This window comes from Terrapene carolina, unplaced genomic scaffold (assembly GCF_002925995.2).
Source record: "Terrapene carolina triunguis isolate 2854851 unplaced genomic scaffold, T_m_triunguis-2.0 Scaffold21, whole genome shotgun sequence".
In the NCBI taxonomy this organism is placed as follows: Eukaryota; Metazoa; Chordata; order Testudines; family Emydidae; genus Terrapene; species Terrapene triunguis.
Genome location: NW_020664372.1, coordinates 42,973,863 through 42,996,145, shown reverse-complemented (window position 1 = coordinate 42,996,145; position 22,283 = coordinate 42,973,863). Strand labels below are relative to the sequence as shown.

Below are 22,283 nucleotides of genomic sequence, written 5' to 3'. Positions count from 1 at the left end.
ACTTTCTGGCTCAATTTAAAGTTGAACACTACTGATAATAAGTATTTAGCATAGTCTAACAGCAGCTTATTTTTCCTGGCTGGCCCATTTATTTCCAGTGCTATTCAGCACCATACTGTAATGTGCTTAAAAGAATTGTTATTACAACAGAACAATAAAGGCGGCTCTCCTGGGTAAGGCTGGGGTGGTGGATATTCTTGAGCATACAACAGCTGCCATGTTTGCCTACAGAGAGCAGGCAGCAGACTAACTGATTTATAAAGCACTATTCAAGGGGAGGAAGATAGGAGGAAAGAAAGCCGAATTGTATTCTGTAACAGATACACAGTATAGCTAATTGCTACCAAATTTCTTCTGCCCCTTGGTGTCAAAAAGGCTTCTCCTAAATCTATTTTATCCTTGTGTGGTATTTACATGGCCCCCAGCACCACAGCATCTGAGCACCTCACAATCGTCAATGTATTTATCCTCATAACACCCCTGTGATGTAGGGAAATCCTATTATCCCCATTTTGCAGCAAGACTAAGTGATTTCCCAGGCCTAAGGTCACCCATGAAGCCAGTGACAGAGCAGGGAACTGAACCTAAGTTTCCAGATTCCCATGCTAGTACCCTAACCATTGCACCACCCTACCTCTCTAATACTCATGTACCATAAAAAGCCCCAGTAGTTCAGTTTTTCATTATTCTACTTCCTTCCCACCCCCTCCCATCTTAATCATCCTCCAGTTTTTTAAGCCCACTTTCATCATTCTGTGAAAAAAGTTAATCAGACACTGTGTCGAAACTTTTTCCATAGTTCAAGACAGGGTAGAAAGGTGTTCTGCTTTTGGTCTTTTTTAAAATAGGAATTTAAAAAGGGAAAACTGCTATTTAAATCAGTTTTATTTTCAACATACAGTACAGTCCAAAAATGGAAGTCATACCACCACCAGACTAGCTGGCCGCACCATACAAGGTGATGTACAGATCATAATCATGCAAAAACAGGATCACTTCAGGCCTCTGACAGGAAGCTGTTCAGGACTTCAATTGAAGTCTATGGTTAAGAGCCAACAACAATACAATTTTCCCTGATAACCATCCAAAGAGGGAAGTTATGGAAACTTGCTAACAGAAACATCATAAATGACAAGTCCAGCATTACTGTGCTATTAAAACCTCTGTCCTATGCAGTAGACAGATAGATAATCTAATAAACTAAATGAAGGAAAGTTATTTGGCTCTGTTCCACTGCATATAATTACAGTACCTTACTTTAGTAGCTCAGAAGAGCTCAGAAGAGCTAACTGAAAGAATTACAGCTTGTCTTTTATTCTCTATTATACAGTTTTTCTAAAATAATCAAATGCCCTAATCTGGAACTATGAACCCTCAGAAAGCAAAATACAGATTATTTTAAAGAAATGATTTCTCATTATTTGCTTTAAAGAGCTTTGTATAAAAGGATAAAAAGAATGGAAAATATCTTCTAGAATGTAGCCATTCCAACACATGGCAATATTTAACTTTCTAAATAATCCAGGGGGAGTTAAAATTCAAAATTATTATATGTCTTTGTCAACAAATCCATTAAAAAAAAACATGGATACCTGTTTTAATCAAACTGTAAATCAGTAGCATTATAAAAACAGAATTCAGAAAGATAATGCAATTCTTGGATTATTTTCCAAGGTTCAGCTGTTATGTAACGTAAGCTCTTGTGGCTCTGTGGGACTGCGCTAACCTTTCCTCTATTGGTATATTTTATTTATGGTTTGGAACATTGATACTGAAATTCAAATCTCGTCATTTAACAGTGTGACATTGCTTTTCCCTCTAATCTGAGAGGAGAGATGCCACACATGTAAATTAAAGAAATCTGACAGCAGCAGCAGCAACTGACTATAAACAAAGAGGAAAAGAATAGTAACTGACAGATTCACATCAGGATTGGACATCCACTGGCAGTTTTAAAATAAATTGTCTATAGTACTCATGTATACACTTTCCTCAATCGGGTTTTTGTTTGTGTTTTCTTTAACAATATTCTTAACAGGATTTTATTGTTGGAACTATATATTCTATAAAACAAATAAAAGATTTTGAAACACTGTCAGGTACTTTAATTCTGTTGTGACAACAAATCCACTTGAGCTCTGCTCTTACATTTTATGAAATCACCAGAACACTTTAATGGCAATACATACTCTATGGGACAATTAACAGGATGGCTTGCCCCTGAAGGGCTGGAGGGTTGGGGCCAACCAATTCTGATTATTAGGGGGCCACACCTGGGTATGGATAAGGTGATTTCCCTAGAAAGAGCAGCAGGAGGCTGCAGTGAAGTGCAGATGCTCAGGGAGATCACAGATGAGGAGGAGTGAGCAGATTCCAGCAGGGAGTCCTGGGATGTGAGACTGAGACTACAAGCAGGAGAGGCCTGGGAATGACCTAACAAGAGGGTAACATGGATGGATTTTGTTTTGGGGCTCTGAGTTTTACTTTTTAGTTTATTTTATCTGAATAAACCCAGACCACAAGAAGGGGTTTGTGAATGGACAAAAAGGATGTGCAGAGTCTAAGAAGGCCCATGATTATGATCCCAGGCCACAACGAGGCGCTCGGGAGGTGCCCGATCTGGTGACAGGCAAACCCATAGCTAGGGTAAATCATCATAGCTCCGCTGAAGTCAATATTACTTTCAAAGTAAATGAAGGTGTGGAGGGAAGTGAGAGGGACAATTATGCTGATTTACAGCAGCTGAAGATCTGGTCAAAAAAGTTCAAAGTTGCCATTTGTTTATAAATACCCCCCTTTTATCAAAGTTTCTAATTTTATGTTAAAAAGTTGCTTCAGACTGAAGGCCAAATCGCAGAGTCCTTACTAAGAGACAGTACCCATGGAAGTCAATGGCAGTCTTGCTTGGTAAAGGATGTCAGGATTTGGCTCCATATGTCTTCTTTATTTTTCTTATTGCTATTAGGAAGCCAGGAGGAAGGCCTGAATGGGAGAGACCTCCAGGGACATTTTGCTTTCCATAGGGAAGAACCTATGGAAATAATGAGATAAAAAGAATGCAGAAAAACACTGCATAAGGGAGGAAGAGAAAGAGCTTCTATAGCTGAGAGGCTGTGATGATGGAAAATGGAGCACAGAAATTAGATACTGAAATGACCTATTAAGACATATAGTAGCGCCTCTCGGGACTACTGCATGCAAGCGCTATTGCTTTTGTCCCTGGAAAGTCTATTTAAGTTAATGTGCACACACAGAGATGTACTGGGGAAAAGTTGCGTGAGTGTGTTTTGTTTTTAAAGTTTATATCTTCCTTTTCCACAGCAGTAAAAAGAATACAGCAATAAAGGTAGGGTCATATATCAAAGTACTGGGCACCTGAAGCTGTAATTTAACTCTGGCGAGAGCTGCAGGTGCTCAGCAGCTCTGAAAACCAGATTATTCATTCAGACAACGAAATCAAACTATTTCAAATTTATGTTCTGAAAGTTAGGTTTCCGATGGCCTACAATGCTGTGGCACACCCACAAAGCAATTACTTACCCTCTATCATCCAATCAGATTGCTCCATTTCCTAATGCCCATTCAGAATACTAAAGTTAGCACCCAATACACGGCATTATCTAAGGTCCATTGAAATCAATAATCAGATTACAATTGATTTCCATGGCCTTTGGAACAGGTCCTACATTAGCACTTCTCAAATCAATTTACTAGAACTTGTCAACTAGAGAAATTAAAGGTAATGTCACTGAACATTTCTCATCTATCAACGTATAAAGCTACCAGACTCTACAGTGAGCCTGTTCCACTTCTCTTTAGGAAATAATAACCTATCAGATTTCACGGTGAGACAGTATGTGTTTATAGAAGTTAAGCGATACTTGTAGCTATTTCTTCTTCCATGTCTTCCTCCTACCAGGTTTTTATTTGGTAAAAAGGGACTGATTGGGAAAAAATAACATTTTTCCTTGCACATCCTTCCAATGCAGTATTAGATATCACATCAGCAAAACACTTGTTCCACTGTTAAATACAAACAAAAATTGCAATTTGCAGAAGCCATGAATGGAAAACGCACATACCTGGGCTGGACTCTTCAGGAGGGGGGCTGCAATCTGCACAGAAATGGAGGTGCAACATGCATGATTAAGGAGCAGCAACACAGTCTCAACATAAGCAACTCAAATGCTCAATGCAAGGTTCTCAAACATTTTCCACAGAGTGGACCACAACTTAACAGACATATTGCCTCATGGACTACCTCTCCTCCCAATATGATTATGTGGACCACCTCTCCCCCACTACTCATGATCACATAATAACCATGTGGCAACTACAGAAATTGCTGCCCTAATATTATTTTCCCCGTCAGCATTTTTAACTGCTTTTTAAATTTGATTTGGCAGTTGAAAAGAGGGAGGAGAAGCCAGTACCATGAGACCAGCTTGCTGTTTGTGGACCATCAGCCAGTGTTCCGTAGACCACCAATCCACGGACCATAGTTTGAGAACCACTTGCTCAGTGCAACTGCAGAATAAGCTTGCAGTAAGGCAGCTAAAACAGAACAGCAAAAGACCAGCAATAAATTTAAAGTACCAGAGCACTTAACAGAAAGTGACATTAATGCGCTCAGACTGCAACAGTAATTAGAATCACTACTCTGCTATTTCATAATATTTAGTTTGTGTTTTGCAATTTATAAATCTGTTCACTCTGACCAGTATTGGGCGTATACCAAAGGCCCAAACGTACTCCACTCTGAAGCTTGTGGGAGTTTTGCACTGCCTTCAATGGGAGGATTGAGCCCTCAGAAAGGAATAACCCCAGTCACAACGTGTTCTGAAATATTCAATATTAGTTTAGTAGATTAACAAAACTGAAACTTGTGTCATGTTAATATCAAGAATTATTGGTCAAGGAAGCAGATAACAGAGGAGAATACCAAATTCAATAGCAGTCCTGGGGACTACCACCTGAGCTAGAAAAGACTGTTACCTTTTCCGTAACTGGTGTTCTTCGAGATGTGTTGCTCATGTCTATTCCACAATATGTGTGCGTGCTTGCCACATGCACCAGTGCTGCAAGTTTTTCCCCTAGCAGTACCCGTAGAGGAGCACCCCAGCGACCCCTGGAGTGGCACCTCCATGGAGCGGTATAAGGGGCGCTGCACACTCCCCCCACCCTCAGTTCCTTCTTGCCAGACAACTCCGACAGAGGGGAAGGAGGGCGGGATGTGGAATAGACATGAGCAACACATCTCGAAGAACACCAGGTACGGAAAAGGTAACTGTCTTTTCTTCTTCGAGTGATTGCTCATGTATATTCCATAGTAGGTGATTCCAAGCTATATCTGTTGGAGGTGGGTAGAAGTTCACAAATTCTCGGGACGGAGCACAGCTCTGCCGAACCCGGCGTCATCCCTGGTCTGGGAGACAATCGCATAGTGCGAGGTGAATGTGTGAACTGAAGACCACGTGGCAGCCCTACAAATGTCCTGAATGGGGACGTGGGCCAAAAAGGCAGCTGACGAGGCCTGCACCCGAGTCAAGTGTGCCTTCACAATTTGTGGCGGAGGGATTCCCTCCAGGTCATAACAGATATGGATGCACGAGGCGATCCAGGTGGAGAGCTGCTGAGTGGAGATCGGCTGACCTTTCATGCGCTCGGCTGAGGCAACGAAAAAGTTGCAAGGACTTTCTGAATGGCTTAGTCCGCTCCAGGTAGAAAGCCAGAGCCTGTCCCACATCCGGCGTGTGGAGGTGGCGCTCCCTACTGGACGCATGGGACTTGGGGCAGAGGATCGGCAGAAAAATGTCCTGACCCATGTGATAGGCGGAGACCACCTTCGGGAGGAAAGAGGGGTGTGGGTGGAGCTGGACCTTATCCTTATGAAACACCGTGTACTGGGGCTTGGAGGTCATGGCCCTGAGCTCCAAGACCCGCCTAGCCGACGTGATCGCAACCAGGAAGGCCACCTTCCACGAGAGGTGTGACCAGGAGCACGTGGCTAGCGGCTCAAATGGGGGCCCCGTGAGACAGGCCAACACCAAGTTTAGGTCCCACTGTGGGACTGGGGGCCTAACATACAGAAGAGATGATCCAACCCCTTAAGGAATTGGCCAGCCATAGCATGGGAGAATACTGTGTGGCCCTGCACTGGCGGATGGAAGGCCGATATGGCTGCCAGATGCATCTTGACTGATGAGGGTGCCAGGCCCTGGGCTCTAAGGTGAAGGAGGTAGTCCAGGATAAGGTGGATCGGGGCGGCCACCGGGGAAACGCACCGCTCGTCCGCCCATCTGGAAAACCGAGACCACTTTGCCAAGTAGGCTCGGCGCGTAGAGGGCCGCCTGCTTTCTAGGAGGACGCGCTGAACCCCTTCTGAGCACGTCCTCTCCTCCCTACCTAACCATTGAGCAGCCATGCCGTGAGGTGGAGTGCTGCTAGGTTGGGGTGGAGTAGGTGGCCCTGGTACTGGGAGAGCAGGTCTGGGCGGGACAGCAATGGCCACGGCAGGGCGACCGCCAGGTCCATGAGGGTCCCGTACCAATGCTGTCTGGACCACGCCGGGGCAATCAGAAGGACCCGGGCCCTGTCCATCTTTATCTTTTCCAGGACCTTGCTGATCAGCAGGAACGAGAGAAACTGGCCTGACCAGGGCAGGAGGAAGCCATCGGAGATAGCACCCTGTCCCCGCCCCCCCCCCCCCCCCCCCCCCGGAGCAAAACTGGGGACAGCGACGGTTCTGCCGAGTCGCGAACAGGTCCACCTAGGGAGTTCCCCACACTTGAAAAAGTCTGTGCACCACCTCTGGGTGGAGAGACCACTCGTGCTGAGAGGAGAAGTCCCTGCTCAAGCGATCCACCAGCGTGTTCCGGGTGCCCGGCAAATGGAAGGCCTGTAGGAAAATGTCGTGGGCTCTACAGAAGTCCCACAGCCTGAGGCCTTCGCGGCAGAGGATCGGGCCCTGCCTTGCCTGTTGATGTAGAACATCGAGGCCGTGTTGTCCGTGAGGACCCTGACCACCCGGCCCTCCAGGTGCGAGCAGAAGGTCATGCACATCAGCCGTACCGCCCTGAGTTCCTTGACGTTTATGTGGAGGGTCAAATCCCGAGCCGACCACAGACCCTGGGTCTGAACGTTCCACACATGGGCCCCCCATCCCAGGTCCGATGTGTCAGACACCAGCTCCAGCAACGGGGCCTTGCCCCTGAACGGGACCCCTTGAATCATGTTTCCCGAGGAAGACCACCACCGTAGGGAGGTGAGCACTGGTTCGGGTACCGTGAGGAATTTGTCCATCCTGTCCCTGGCCTGGGAGAACTCCAAGGCCAACCAGAGCTGGAGGGGCCTCATCCTGAGTCTGGCGTGACCAACCACATATGTGCACGCCGACATATGACCCAAGAGCTGAAGGCATGCTCTGGCTGTTGTCACCAGAAACCTTGTGACCGTGTTGATGAGTCCCTTCAGGGTCTTGAACCTGTCCAGTTGGAGGGAGGCTCTGGACGACGAGGTGTCCAGGACCGCCCCGATGAACTCTGTGCGTTGAACCGTGACTAACGTGGACTTGGTGTTGTTTACCAACAGGCCCACTTGGACAGAAGGAGCGCCATGTGATCCCACACCTGCGACCAGCAGCTTCCCTTGACCAACCAGTCATCCAGATAGGGGAAGATCTGGATCCCCCCCCCCCGGCGCCTAAGGTGGACAGGCCAAATGGGAGGACCGTAAATTGGTAGTGTTCCTTCCCCACAGTGAAACGGAGGAAGCGTCTGTACCCCTCGAATATATGAATGTGGAAGTACGCGTTCTGCAGATCAAGGGCGGCGTACCAGTCCCCGGGATCCAGGGAGGGAATGATGGAAGCCAAGGAGACCATACAGAACGTGAGCTTCACCGTGTACTGGTTTAGGCCTCGCAGGTCCAAGATGGGCCTGAGCCCCCCTTTGGCTTTCAGGATATAGCGAGAGTAGTACCCCTTGCCTTTGAACTCCCTGGGTATTGCTTCCACCGCTCGTAGGCCCAGGAGCCACCCCACCTCCTGCTCGAGCAGGGCCTCGTGCGAGGGGTCTCCCCGGGAGGGACGGGGGCGGGCGGTGGTTGGGCAGGGAGGAAGTAAACTGGAGGGTGTAGCCCCAGGAGATGGTGTTGAGGACCCATCGGTCCGATGTCAGCCGCGACCACTCCGGGAGGATAGCACACAACCAATTGGAGAAGGGAAGCTTTATTGGGGGTGGATTCCTGATGAGAAATGGCAGGGCACCCCCAGGCATCCCGTCAAAACTGCCTTTTCCCCACCTGCTTGACCTTGGAGGACCCAGGCTGGGGAGTAGGGCGAGACTGCCTCTGTGGGCGCCTCATAGTCCCGCGACTTCTTATAAGCAGTCTCATATTTTGGGTGGGTGGCCTGAGCGGGAGTCTGCTGCGGCTTGAACTTAGGTTTAGCTGGAGCTGGAACATAGAGACCCAGAGTCTGGAGAGTCATGTGGGAGTCTTTCAGGCCATGCAGCTTTGTATCCGTTTGTTCCGCAAACAGAGCTTTGCCGTCAAACGGGAGGTCCTGCAGGGAGGTCTGTGCCTCACTGGACACCCTAGAGAGCAGGAGCCACAAAACCCTTCTCATGGACACCGCTGAGGCCATGGACCTTGCGGCCGTGCCTGCTGCATCCGACGCTGCCTGCAGGGTTGCTCTGGCAGCCACTGTACCCTCCTCCACCAGCACTTTGAACTCCTTCCTGCCGCGCTCCTGGAGAGAGTCCTCGAACTTGGGCAGGGAGCCCCACAGATTGAACTCATATCAGCCCAGGAGAGCCTGGTGGTTCGCCACCCATAACTGGAAGCTTGAGGACAAATAAATTTTCCTTCCAAAAGAGTCCAGCCTCCACAAATCTTTATTTTTCAGGGTAGGGGCTGGCTGGCCCTGTCGTTCCCTGTGGTTGACCGCCTCGACCACCAGGGAGTTAGGAGCAGGGTGGGTGTATTGGTATTCATGCCCCTTGGTGGGTACAAAATACTTGTATTCTGCACTCTTGGAGATGGGGGCCAATGAGGCCGGTGTTTGCCACAGGGCATTTGAAATTTTTGCCACCCCTTCATGGAGAAGCAAGACCACCCTGCCCAGTGCCGAGGAGGACAGCACATTAAACAGGGAGTCCGAGGGCTCCTCCATCTCCTCTGCTTGGAGATGGAGGCTTGATGCCATCCTTTTTAAGAGTTTTTGGTGGGCCCTGCGGAACAGAGGGAAGCGGGGCCGTAATCGCCTCATCCGGGGAGGGCGAGGAGGCCAGCGCGCTACTTTGGGTGTCCACCGGCACCGGAGGGTCTACCACCTGGTTGGTCTCCGGGCACGGTGCCAAGGATGTATGTCCCACCGACTCCTTCCTCTGAGGTCTGGAGAGGGAGGCCGATGGTCCTTCTGAGGCTCAAGGTGACCACTGGTACCATTGGGCTGGCCACGAGGCCGGCTGTTCGGCCTGGCTAGCCTGGCCCATCGATGGATGACTACGAAGGGAGGCCGGGCTGACATACGACCTGCCGCTGTCCCCGGACCGGGAGGAGCTGCGGCGCCGGGAGCAGTGCTGACCACGGGACCGCGATCCTGACGTGGAGGACCGGGACTATCGGTAACAGCTGCTCCGCGATCAGCTCCCACGGGCGGACCCGCGACAGCGAGACGACGGCGATTGACGCCGGGACTGCGGAGGCAGTGCCATGGCGGGGTCCTGGAGCGGGACGCCGAATGGGAATGATGTCGACGTCCATGCTGTGACCGGCTATGATAACCCCTCCAAGACAAGGACCTTTGGCGACGTCTGCCTCGGTCCCATTGGTGTTCGCTCCTCGAGGCGGAGCGGTGCCAAGAGTCTTGGTCAGACGGAACCCAACCAGACAGCCTGGTGGGCGTCGAGGGCGATCCACGTGGACTTTGCCCTGAATGGTTGCTGGGTGGCGAACGGCAGCGGGAACGTTCCCTCGACTGAGACCGGTACTGAGCTGGGGGCGACTGCAAAGATCCCGGCAGCGGCTTGCCTCTGGAGCGCAGGGCCGACATCGGCGGTGCTCCTGGTACCGGCATGGACTTAACATCCTGGGCTGCCTGCAGGGCCTCCAGCGTCGAGGGCATCCGGACATCCGGGGAGGGCTGCTCCGAATGGGCCGGGCTACTCCGCTCGACTTGAGTCGGAGGTCTAGTGGCCAGTGGGGATCAAGGACTGCTCGACATGGGTCTAGCTTCTGTCCCGGTTTACTCCGGTGCTGCGGCGAAGAAGGCCTCTTTCCAGCCTTCTTGGCATGCCCCGTGGACGGGGAGCAGTGCCGACTAGTCAATGGCGCCGAAGGGTTGCCACGCACTGACACCGCAGTGCCCGGTGCCGACTTGGAGCAGCGTGCTGGAGCTGGGGTCAGCGCCAACTCCATCAGAATAGCCTGGAGCCTAATGTCCCTTTCTCTCTTGGTCCGAGGTTTAAACGACTTGCAAATCTTGCAGCGATCGCTGAGATGGGTTTCCCCCAAACAGCGTAGACAGTCCACGTGTGGATCACTTAGTGGCATAGAACGCCTACAAGTGTCGCACGACTTAAAACCCGGAGCACGGGGCATGCCCCAGCCAAGGTGCTCTAGCTAAGCTAAACTAAACTAACTAAACAATTAACTGATTACAGGTACCATACACTGAACGAACAAGCAGTTTTGGGTAAACGACCTACAGCAAAGCTAGAGCAGAGCAGTTCCGAAGCACCTTCACTGGCGGCAAGAAGGAACCGAGGGTGGGGGGAGCGCGCAGCTCCCCTTACACCGCACGATGGAGGCGCCACTCCAGGGGTCACTGGGGCGCTCCCCTATGGGTACTGCTAGGGGAAAAACTTCCGGCACTGGTGCACGTGGCGAACACACACATCTATTGTGGAATACACATGAGCAATCACACGAAGAAGAACTACTTTGGATAAATAAAACCTGCATAACATTCAGTAAAGATTTTAGCATAGCAAAAAAATCAGTTTTTAAAGCGAATATCTGAGTCTATTGCAACATTTTATTTCTAAAATATTTCTTCAGCTTTCTGGATACGTCTCCCCTTTCACGTTTCAGACAATGTTTCCCTTCACAACAATTCACCCTTAGAATAAGCATGGAAAATACGTTCAACAGCGCTTTACTATGCCACTTTCACCAAATTTAGAACTGTTGGGGGGGGGGGGGGGTTGGTTTCTTTAATCCCAAATTATTATTAATCTCTAGCCAATGGTCATGGTTAAATAAATTAAATGTTTCCCACACAAGTACTTATAGAAAGGAGGGTATTTCTATTCTGATGCATGTCAGTCAAGGAAATGTGATGCTTCTGAGGGCTTGTCTTCACATACAGCACTACTGTAGTTCTGTATGTGAAGAGGCTCCTATGCCAAAGGGAGAGTTTCTCCTGTCAGCGTAGTTAATCCACCTCCCTGAGAGGAGGTATCTATGTCGATGGGCAAAGCCCTCCCATTGACATAGTGTTGTTTACAAAGTGCTGTCAGGCACGTTATTTGCAGTGGCTTCCAATTCATTTCTGGTACAATTCAAGTAGTTGGATTTGACCTATGGAACAGCTGGGGTCCAGGCTACTTCAGAAACGGCTTCTCTCCTCACAATCTTATAGCTGGGATCAACACTCAGATTGACAGATTTGTACAACCGGGAGACAGGAGCAGGGCATTCCTGGCAGAGCGCCCACAACTCTGGAACTTGCTGTACTCCCTCGTCTAATAGCGCCCCAATTCATGCACCTTCAGGGCATATTTACTTCAGCTATTCATGATGGTGTGGTTTAAGTGAGCAGGTTGTAGGAAGGAGGTTGTTTTGGTTTTGGGGTGAGGATGGGGGTAGAGTTCCAGATGGCTACAGATATTTTCTGCTGCACAAAACAGTAGGTAGGGAGATGCATCTAATATCATTTTCATATGAAATGAATGTTAAGATCCAGAGTAGAAGTGGGTGAAGCAATATTAAAAGCTGTAGGCACAGTTTTAAAGAAAAGGGCTGTTCTAAAACAGTTTTGACATAAATCTGCCTGCATGGCCATGACTTCTGACCACATTCCACCCACAGCTACACCAGCTTCTCTCTAGTTCTTTTAATAAAAAATCCAAAACGTGTTTTGGAAAACTTCAGGTTTCAGTACTCTGAATGTTAACACTGAAGTTGTTCACTATTAACATGAGACACCTAATGAGTTGAGCACAAGTGTGTACATTGAAATTTATTGATTCATCATGTTACTGTTTTCAACCAATAAGTGGCCAGGAAAGGTTCAATGAGTGAACAAACAGAATATATTGCCACACACATTTGTTACCAGATCACTCTAAAACAGAGCAATACATTTTACTAAAATGCTCTCTATTTAACATATATGATCAATAAGTTAAAGGAGTCCACCTTCCAGCTCCTGTGTGCTATAAAGCAATCAGTGTGAGAGGTCTACTAAGTAGTCTTCTCTACTAAGTTTGTTTTAGTTATATTTACAAATTACATTGGATCCATAGATCTTAATGGCATATACATTCAACATGTTCCCTTCATATATATTATTTAAGCAAATATCAGCTTATGTAATTGTTGTTCTGGTGCTCAAATAACTGAAGCAGAAAGAAAATACTCAAACAATTCTAATATGATAGCTTATTGATATAAAATACCCAGAAATATAGGATATTCTCGGGAAAAAATCCAGCAATTTAGAACATTCAGCAAATCATATGCAACAGACATTCAATTGTATACCATATGCTGTTAAAAAGTTAACTTAAAAACTAAACAACTTTTGTATTAAAAATTAACATCTCTTACTGTGCTAAAATATTAATAGTGGAATGAACATGAAGTCACAGGCATGCAAAAATAGTGGAAGGAAGAGGCATGAAATACCACAGAGTATGAAACATGGAAATGTTCAAAACCCAAATGACCTTTTCTAAGACTAACCACTGCTTGATCTGTTCTATGAAAATGATTATCATGAAAACTTGCAAGGGTAGAAAATTTGTAAACCTAAAATGGAGCTTCAAAGTAGGATTAGTTTAAGAATTTCTCTCCCTCACATGCTTAAGGCATTATTTATTTACAATATATTTGGCACCATTTGAACCTATAGTTTTGATAGTGTTATTTAGTTTACAGCTGAACTAGCAGGAGAATAGACTAGAATGATCTTTTCTTTCCTACATTTTATGCTTGTACTATACAATCCGACTGATTGATTATTTTGATACCACATATTACCATAACTTTGCTTAAATGCTTGAGCCAATTTTAAGGCAACCTTTCCATGCAAACCAACAGTAACTTTTAAATAGCTGAATGCATTATTTTCAGTCAGTTTATACATGCTAATATACAGAGAAGTTCACAGTTACACCTTAAGGCTGATTCAACTGCCATTTAACTCACTGAAAAGGCAGTTTGATTGGGCCCTATATTATAACTGTCCCAGACAATCACATTGGTGACGAAGGGGAAAAACTTGCCAGGAGCCCCTCCTTCCCTCATGATTCCTAACGGGACAAAACCATCAACTGGAGTGCAGCAGGGGTACTACTAGCACTACTGACAGCCCCGACTGGCCAGTAAGTCTGTTGGGGTAGAGGGTGCCTGGAGAATTGCACTAGTGCAGTGTTTCCCAAACTTGGGATGCCGCTTGTGTAAGGAAAGCCCCTGGCAGGCCAGGCTGGTTTGTTTACCTGCCGCGTCCGCAGGTCCGGCCGATCACGGCTCCTACTGGCCGCGGTTTGCCGCTCCAGGCCAATGGGAGCTGCTGGAAGCGGTGGCCAGTACGTCCCTCGGCCCGCGCCGCTTTCAGCAGCTCCCATTGGCCTGGATCAGCGAACCACGGCCAGTGGGAACTGCGATCGGCCAAACCTGCGGACGCAGCAGGTAAACAAACCGGCCTGGCCTGCCAGGGGCTTTCCTTACACAAGCGGCGTCCTAAGTTTGGGAAACACTGCACTAGTGGAAAGGTGAGAGGGAGCGCACACTACACATTTTCAAAACGCGTTGCAGAGGCCACTAGTAAGTGTGCTTTGCCCTTTCCCCGCCCCCAGGGCCCTGAAAGCATTTTGCCTATTCTGCCATTTTACAGATGGGTGAACTGACACGACACCTGAAGAGATTACAGCCAAAATGTTCCAACAAAGGTGCCTGTATGTAGGCACCTAAATGCATATTTAGCTATGTAGGTCAAAGTAGCTTGATTTTCAAATTCTCATTGACTTCAATGGGAACTACAATTTTGGCACATCTGAAATTCAGATCACTTTGACTTAGGTACCTAAGTACAGATTTAACTGCCTCACTTTAAGGCACCCAGACTTGAAAAAATAAGCATAGGTGACCTGCCCAAGGCCATACAGCAAATCAGCAGCAGAGCCAGATGTAGAATTCAGGAGTTCCTGGCTCCTAGTCAAGTGCTCAGTCTACTACACGCTGCTACCCTTCATAAATAAATAGTAGGAACAAGAGCATGTTATCCTCAGTCATCACCAGGTCACCTCATTCACCTGAGAGATACTCATTCACTTGATGAGCAGATCAGTATGAGGATAAATATCATACACATCTTAAAAACCCAATGCACCCGTCTGTTCTTAGCTCACTCTTCTGGAACCCCTCACCCAGCAGTACTTCCCTTCTACCTTTCCTGCACTCTCATTTGGCATCACACTCTGGGAGCTCAGCTCTGTTCATCAGCGTTGTATTAGTGCATGGGCCACTTTCTTGTTTTATTTTATCTTTTAAAAGGTATTCTGGAATAGCCCTGAGGCAGCAGACAAGCTGATGCCAAGAGAAAAAATAATGAGATATTGGCATAACTGTCACGGCCTGACCTATATGCGGAGTATATCAGGCTATGATGCTTTCCAGATTCATTCTATTCATCTGAAATCTGGAACCTCAGCTCTCAAAACACCAAGGGTGAAATCCTGATCCCACTGGAGTCAATGGGAGTTTTGCCGTTGATTTCAGTGGGGCCAGAATTTCACTTCAGAGGTTAGCAACTCCAAACTCACCCAGGCCCCTTTGTCTGGTATCTTGTCTATTTAAAAAATGTAGAATTTGACATAAAGATGAATTAAAAGGTTTGAGAAATATGCCAACATACAGCAAAGCAGGGTCTGTCATACGCACTTGTGTTTCTGTGAGAATGGCATGCAGAGGATGATATGGTTGAAGATGGTGGTGAGGATGATGGTGGTGAGGATGAGGTCTCATCTAAGCCTTTTGGATTTATCCAGTAGGCACGAGTATCCCGATTACCTTTCTTACTAGTACAGCTGATGTCACACTGGAAAACATCTTCACAGCTATCACTGTGCAAACGCTCTTTCTGGAGAAGTTTGTCCACTCTCTGAATAATGCACTCCAGACTTTTGTCAACATTCAACCAAACTTTTTCCTTGAAAGAAAAACATCCCCTTTTAAATTATGAAGATCCCAACATTAGATGACAAGTACATTTGCAAAAAAGAGATACTTTGCCCGCTGTGGTTCTAGACACAATTGCTTAGGAAAGTTTGCACTTTGCCATTGCATTTATACATACATACTCCATATGTATCTATATAAGTTAAAGTGACATCCAAATGGTAAGCTGCAGAGCTGTGTGATAAATTTGTCATACAATTCTGACTCTCTTAAGCCATCTGCCCACTAATCCATCTCCCCAGGTATTATTTCAACTTCAAATGCACTTTTTTTTTTAAACCATCAACCTAACAGGGAAAATGTTTCTTCCTCCTTCAGCCAAATGTGGAATTTTCTTCTCAAAAGTTACACCTGCCTGAGGTCCAGAGTGGATAAAGTTTAGTCCTGGGCCAGTGACAGCTTTTCGATCCCTAAAAAATTGTTACTTTAAATTCCAGTGCCTGTGTTCTTACATAACTAGAAATGGAACTTAGTACCACCGGAAAGGGAAGTCCCCAGCTTCCCAATGGGACCCATCACTCACTTCTAGCTTTAAAATGGCTAGAGAGAGCTTACTTTAAAGCCTTGCTATTTTTAGGTACAGAAAGACTATTTTAGTTCATTTTAGAGGGTTTTTTGGTGTCTCCCTTTTGAACCCTGCATAGTTTGACTCATTGGCTACAATTTTCAAAAGTGGCCTCTAATTTTGATGCCCGAATTGAGACCCCTTAGGCCTGGTTTTCAGAAGTCCAGAACACACATCTGCAACCTCAGCTGAAGTCAATGGGATTGTGGGTAATCAGTAATTTGAAAAATCAGCCTCTAGGTCTCCTAAGCCTGGCACCCAGAAACTGAGACTTCCAAAGTCACAGGCTACTTCTAAAAAAGTTAGCCAAAGTAACTAAGGTATCTGAATTTACAGCTGAAGGGGTACAAAAATAGTTCCAATAACAAATTTTAAAACTAAGACATTCCTACAAGATTTTCCTGTAACAGAGGCTGTGGTATAAAGATTTTATTGGCATTCATTTGGGATGGCCTGTATAACTCACTTATGAGTAATGTGGCCATTCCAAACTCATCCTGATAAAACCCTTATACCACAGTACCATGTATTTTTATATGTAGCTGGTGTGTCTATACACACACACACACACACAGTACATATGTGAATATAAAAATACACGATACTGTGGTACACACCCATAATTTCCCATACATACTATTATAGCAGAATATAAAATCAATAAGCCATCAGATACAGAAGGAAAAGTTTACATCATTGTTATATGATGTGTCTTGTATCCAATATACACTTAACTGAGTAAACCAATAAGTAGTGCAATATTAGTAACCTAATGAACTTTATGGGCTTCATTTGAAGGCCACTGAAGGGATCAACCCTATGAGAGTCTATTTTGGAGGTAGCTCTGAAATGTAGTTTGACATTATTTCTTTTCCTCCTGTATTTCATAGGGTTAACCACTATTCTAATCAATTTCAACAGTTTTAACAAAGATTGCATTCACTTCCGTTTCACTTTCTACTACACTACACTGTTAGGACAGCTCAATTCTCATTTAAATTGGCAACATTAGATGGAAAGTCATTTAATTCTTGGTTTGACCTGTTTTAAAAGGCAGCTCATAATTAAAACAGAAACAGACACCTCACTTAAATATTTAGATTAAAAAACCAGGAAAGCCTTTGAAAAGCTGTTTTTCATAACTAATATCTAAGAGTATATTGCAAGAGTTCTATTTTTTATGTTTTCTTCTTTTTTGGCTGTGTATGGAGATTGATAAAGGGACACCCTGCACAATGTTTCTTAGTTGTTTCATTAAAAAGAATACTCAATTAACTCTCAGTATAGAACTGACTGCAGGACAGCCAGGTGGCCCAAGTGACTGAGGGCAGGTCTGTACCTAAAATGCTGCATTGATGCAGCTGCGTCACTGTAGCGCTTAAGTGAAGATGCTCCTACACCGATGGGAGAGAGTTCTCCTGTCACCGTAGTTAATCCACCTCCCCGAGAGGCAGTAGCTGTGTCGACGTGAGAAGACATTGACATAGCACTGTCTACACGGGGTGGGGGGGGGGAGAGGAGGAGGGGGGAGTGTGGGTGTTAGATCGGTATAACTCAGTTGCTCAGGGGTGTTGATATTTCACATCCCTAAGCAACATAGTTAAACCAACATAGATCTGCAATGTAGACCTGATCTGACTCTGCTATTATGCAATAGACTCAGACTAATTTTTCAGTGCCTGCTTCTGCTCCTGCTGATCAAAGGGCAGACAGAGAGAGGATGAAAGGAACATTTCAAGATACTTATCAGCAACCCCTTTGGATAACTAAAAACATGTCTACCTATGAGGACTACAGTGGCATTGCTAAGGCACCATACCCCGTAGTGTAGATGCAGTTTATAGTGATGGAAGGAATTATTCCATTGCTGTCAGAACCCCACCTCCCTAAGCTACAGTAACTAGGTCGAGAGAAGCATTCTTTCATCAACCTAATTGCGTCTACACTTAAAATATAGGTTGGCATAGCTATGGCACATGGGATGTGGATTTTTAACACCCCTGAGTGCCATAGCTACGTCAGCCTACATTTTAAGTGTAGACCAGACCTAACACATGCAGTGTTGTGCTCCAAAATAAGACTTGTAGATATCGGTGTCCGGTGGCTAGTAGCTACATGCTAAGGGGCATAGGGCTAGGGAATAAAGGGATACTGAAAGGGGAAAAAGGAGATGACATCAGCAGGCCTCATCCCTCCATTCAGCAAACCTACCCATTCCTCTTCATGCCAATCCACCTGCAGAGAAGATCGGCTATTTCTTCCTGTCCATCTTGCCACAAGAGTGTCTTGATCATTCCTTAGCATCACTTGTTCCCCCTCTCCAGCGGTTGGAGATGCCTTTGAGGCTATATAATCTGGCCTTGCAGCATTTAATCCATGTATTGAATTTGCCAATAACTTGCAATCACAGACAGTGACAAGCTGCCGCGTCTAAAAACAATAGAAAACAGAATTTGAAAGCATTTTCACTTTTAAATCCTTATCTACATTCTTATTTTTTCATTAAAAAAAAAAACCCCTCATTTTGCAGCAGGGACTTAAAAGGACGTATAGGAAGCAAAAATGTGAAGTGTAATTTTCAAAAATGTGTACTGACATTTTAGGACTACACATGCTGAAAATTTAACAAATATCTACAGTTCCTAGTGCCTCTACCTAGAGCCAGCACTTCATTTTCTGTTAAGTGAAATAGTCTTTTAAAAAAAAAAAAAAACTCAGGCACCTTCATACAGTCCACAGAAATTGGTCTCCTCTGGTATGGCAATGTTCCATTTAGTTTAATATCCCGTCTCAGTCGGCGGCTAATGATACATGCTTCAGAAGAAGGCATGAAACATCCACCTCACTGTGCAATACTGTACCCTGGGGGGAATTTCTTCCTTATTCTGGCAAATGATGTACGTAAGCCCTGAAGCATGAGGATTGCTGACCTGCCTTTCTCCTAGATAACATAACTTCAGATACTATTCTTATTCACCCACTTTAAAAAAAGCTTACTAAACTATGTGCCTTAACAATATCCCGCAGCAGAGAATCCACAGGTCAGATATACACTATGTACAAGTATTTTCTTCTGTATATTTTTAACTTTAATTTCATCATACGTTCTTCCATTATGGGAAAGTATACAGGCACCCCAAGTGGGTATACAGTAAACTCACTGTCAAATGCATTCTCTGTCATAGGGTACTGCTTATTTATTAGCTATGCTTTCTTAGAACTCAGAATACTACAACAAAAGAACTCTAAAACTGCATTTGTTCTTGTCCTTGTAAATAAGTTTCATTCTGATTGCCCGTTCAGTCCATTTTTATTGAGTGGAGTGTAGCCCAGTGGGCCAGCTTATCTCTATTATAGTCACTGCTTTGCATTATATTCTGCTTTATTATATTCAGCAGTAATGCAAGGAACCTACAGGCTTGTATCTTGTAAGTCAATGGCTTCAGCAGTTAGCATGAGGCTTGAGGCCTATGACCTTTGGCATAGATAAACTTAAGTAACTCATAAGTTTTGGAGAATTGGAAATAGAGTGTGTGTGTGTGGGGGGGGGGGGGGAATCTTATCCATAATGACATCAGCCAACCATAGAACATGAACTGATACCAGCTTCTGGTCGGAACATCCAACCGCAAGAGTGCCATGACAATGAATTGACGTATATGATAATGGGGCGAAATCATAAATACACTGACCTATAGAAGAAGGACACCTTAACATTGGTAAGGGGAGGGAATACAAAGAAGGAAGAGGGGAGAAACCCCTACTGAATATGCATTAGACATGGTAACGTCAGCGTAACATATCACAAAAGTGGCATCCCAGGGCAGTAGGGGTAGAGAGATGTAGCCCTGGGGAGGGGCCAGAATGATGGCCACTGATGAAGATGAGGAAGGTGACGAGGAAGACAATGGCTAACATTTCAGGTTGTTCTGCAAGGGATGGTGAGAGTATGGATGTTCAGTTGTACTTTCTATATTATCTCTATCTACCTTACTGAGTTAGAGTGTCTTTGACTTTGCTAAATGTAATAATAAATTATTTATTTGTAAATATAAAAGAGCTCCTATAGTGTGAGTGTTGCACCTGTGCACATAGGGGTTCCCAACTATAAAATAATTTAAATAATACCGGGCCTGATCTTGGGACAAGAACTTGTCAACCCTCAAAGTGATAATTGGGGATTTTTATTCATAATCTATAGATCAGGCTACAGGAGTCAAGTATTAATTGAACAGCATCACTACAATTTGCCCCAAGTTCATGTCATTATTATACAAATGAAATGATAACGAAGACTCCTTGTGGTGTTCCGGTTTCTTCAAGTTCCTGTTGCACGATAGCTTATTCAGAAATGAGCTCAACAAACCAGTCAGTGGTTATAGAGAGACACGTATGAAAGTGAATTTAGGATTTTCTTCTCTGGGATGTTGTGACTGGACACGTGGCGGAGGTGATACTTTAAACTTGGGAAAGGAAGCCAATAGGTATCAGTCTTCTTTCTCAGTCCTCACCACTCCATCCATAGGAGGTGGAAGCAAGAGTGAGTGGAAGAGAAGAGGAAAACCTGAATAAATGGTGGCAAATTCAAAAATCCCATCTGGATTTATCTTCCAATTGCAGCTGAGTGGGGCCACAAGAGAGACCATTTTGGGATTTTTCAGGGAGCTCACAAAAAAGGGGTGCTTCAGAATGTGTCTCACTTCACTTTTATCAATAATTTTGTTTTGTTGTTCTCATACCTTATCTGCCAAAATGGCAAGTGATCTTTCAAGGCCATTAGCTGATCTATCCTTGGCAGCTCTCGAGAGCCTTTCGGCATAGTAACTGACTTGAGTTTTCAGGGTGTTGATTTGTGCAATAATCTCCTTTGCTCTAATAATGTCCTGTGGTATGTATATTATAGACTGGGAGCTTGTTGAAGTGCTGAAAAAGAAGAAACAATTTAAAAACAATCTATCAGAAGGTATAAACACTCTAGTCACACTTCTTCATGCCGAAAAAGGAATTGTGGACAACAAAATTTACCTAAGCTAACAATTAACCATGGAAGACCAATGGGCAATTAAACAGCAGGGACACTTATACCTGAGCACCTCTGCATTTAATGAAAACATTCAGATGCTAAATGACTGTGCTCACAGATCACATACAGGAGGGACAATTTTCTGAGGAGAATGTGTATGACAAATTTTGCCAGCAGAGACAGAACCAGTTTCCTTAGGTTGCTTGCTCCACCCTCCCTCTTCCCAAAACACAGACACTTTACCCAGTTACATCTGATATCTCCTTGCCAGGTTAGGAATTTTAGCCTTGTCTCCACACAACAATATCACTTTAACTACACCAGCAGAGTTAAAGCTGTACAACCCATTCTACTGTGGACAAAGTTATACTGATATCATAGTACTTACACTAGTATAGCTTATTCCCAGATGAGAAGGAGAATAGACTACACTAGTAAAATGCATCTTTATATCAGTGTAACTGCATCCACATTAGGGTTGACCCATTATAACTATTTGGGGGTGGAGGGGAAGGCCACACCTGAACTGAAATAGTTATACCAGTAGAAAGACTCTAATCCTGAAACTCGGGCTGCGGAGCTATAAAATTGCAGTGTAAATGTTCAGGCTCAGGCTGGAGCCTGGGGTGTAGGACCCCGTGGGGCTTCAGTCCGAGCCATAGATCTCCACTGCAATTTTATGACCCTGCAGTCGGAGTCAGCTGACATGTACCAGCTGCATGGAACAGCATGCAGATGTTTTATTGTCTTTGTCTCTGCTCAGGGTGTGATAAGCGTCCTTGCCTATTCTGGATGAAGTGTCAAGTCAAAGATGCCTAAACTGGCACACGTTAATTTATTTCTCCTCCTTCTCACTTCTTCCTGTCATTAATTGCTTCATTGTAGCCATTAGACATAAAAGTACCTATTGTTATTGTAAATGCCAGCTGTTGTTTGGTGAACAAAGCCATGTTTAGCATATCAGAGAGCCTAATTTCTCAGGTGCAATTGCTCCAAATCACTCTCTCTGAGGAGTCTGAATTCTTTTGCTTTGGGGGAAGGGTGGAGGGGGAGTTAAGCCACTGATCGGGAACATATTTTAATTTTTATAAACTTTTTCAAGGAAACTACAGGAATGTGTATTCTACTTCTGGGGGAATTCTGCACCACTGCACGCGTGCATAATTAATGTGCCATACATATTTGTGTGTGTGTGTGTGTGTGTGTGTGTGTGTGTGTGTGTGTGTGTGT

General features: G+C 45.3%; 1 protein-coding gene across 8 annotated transcripts in view; it reads right to left on the bottom strand.

Moving 5' to 3' along the window:
* INPP4A (inositol polyphosphate-4-phosphatase type I A) overlaps positions 1 to 22,283 on the bottom strand; it is a 193,732-nt gene that overhangs the window by 24,928 nt on the left and 146,521 nt on the right. For 3 of the 8 annotated variants that reach the window (XM_024213386.2, XM_029910597.1, XM_029910604.1), the window contains 4 exons: positions 20,770 to 20,953; positions 18,242 to 18,460; positions 15,169 to 15,436; positions 4,083 to 4,115 (listed from right to left, as the gene is read on the bottom strand). In XM_024213386.2, the coding sequence (XP_024069154.1) occupies positions 4,083 to 4,115; positions 15,169 to 15,436; positions 18,242 to 18,460; positions 20,770 to 20,953 (704 nt within the window). The remainder of the gene's footprint in view (positions 1 to 4,082; positions 4,116 to 15,168; positions 15,437 to 18,241; positions 18,461 to 20,769; positions 20,954 to 22,283) is intronic. The other 5 variants (XM_029910605.1, XM_029910606.1, XM_029910608.1 and 2 more) reach the window with 2 other exon arrangements.